Below are 802 nucleotides of genomic sequence, written 5' to 3' on the forward strand. Positions count from 1 at the left end.
GCCGAAACCCATAACTATGACCCCACAATCCATGTGGGACACACGTCCCGTGCCGAAACCCATAACTATGACCCCACAATCCATGTGGGACACACGTCCCATGCCGAAACCCATAACTATGACCCCACAATCCATGTGGGACACACATCCTGTGGTGAAACCCATAACTATGACCCCACAATCCATGTGGGACACACGTCCCATGCCGAAACCCATAACTATGACCCCACAGTCCACGTGGGACACACATCCCGTGGTGAAACCCATAACTATGACCCCACAGTCCACGTGGGACACACGTCCCATGCCGAAACCCATAACTATGACCCCACAATCCACGTGGGACACACGTCCCATGCCAAAACCCACAGGCATGACCCCGTTGTCCCCCCGCCCCGCAGGATCCTGCTGACGGTGGTGGTGATTTTCCGCATCCTGATCGTGGCCATCGTGGGCGAGACGGTGTACGAGGACGAGCAGACCATGTTCATGTGCAACACCCTGCAGCCGGGCTGCAACCAGGCGTGCTACGACAAGGCCTTCCCCATCTCCCACATCCGCTACTGGGTCTTCCAGATCATCCTGGTCTGCACCCCCAGCCTCTGCTTCATCACCTACTCGGTGCACCAGGCGGCCAAGCAGCGCGAGCGCCGCTACTCCTTCCTTTACCCGCTGCTGGAGCGCGACGCCAAGAAGGCGCGGACGCTCAACGGCGTGCTGGCGCCCGGCCCCGAGAGCGGCCCAAAGGACGAAGCCGAGTGCCTGGAGGCCAAGGAGCCGCCCGGCACGCCGCCGCGCCACG

The 802-nt window shown here is 61.0% G+C and overlaps 1 protein-coding gene across 1 annotated transcript; it reads left to right on the plus strand.

Moving 5' to 3' along the window:
* Positions 1–401: 401 nt before the first annotated feature.
* LOC104916952 (gap junction delta-2 protein-like) lies at positions 402–796 on the plus strand (the record flags this gene model as incomplete). Its single annotated transcript, XM_031557723.1, has 1 exon — positions 402–796. A coding segment is annotated over one exon (395 nt), but the record flags the coding sequence as incomplete, so codon positions are not given.
* Positions 797–802: the final 6 nt, after the last annotated feature.

The sequence above is a fragment of the Meleagris gallopavo genome, unplaced genomic scaffold, assembly GCF_000146605.3.
Source record: "Meleagris gallopavo isolate NT-WF06-2002-E0010 breed Aviagen turkey brand Nicholas breeding stock unplaced genomic scaffold, Turkey_5.1 ChrUn_random_7180001952070, whole genome shotgun sequence".
NCBI lineage: Eukaryota > Metazoa > Chordata > Aves > Galliformes > Phasianidae > Meleagris > Meleagris gallopavo.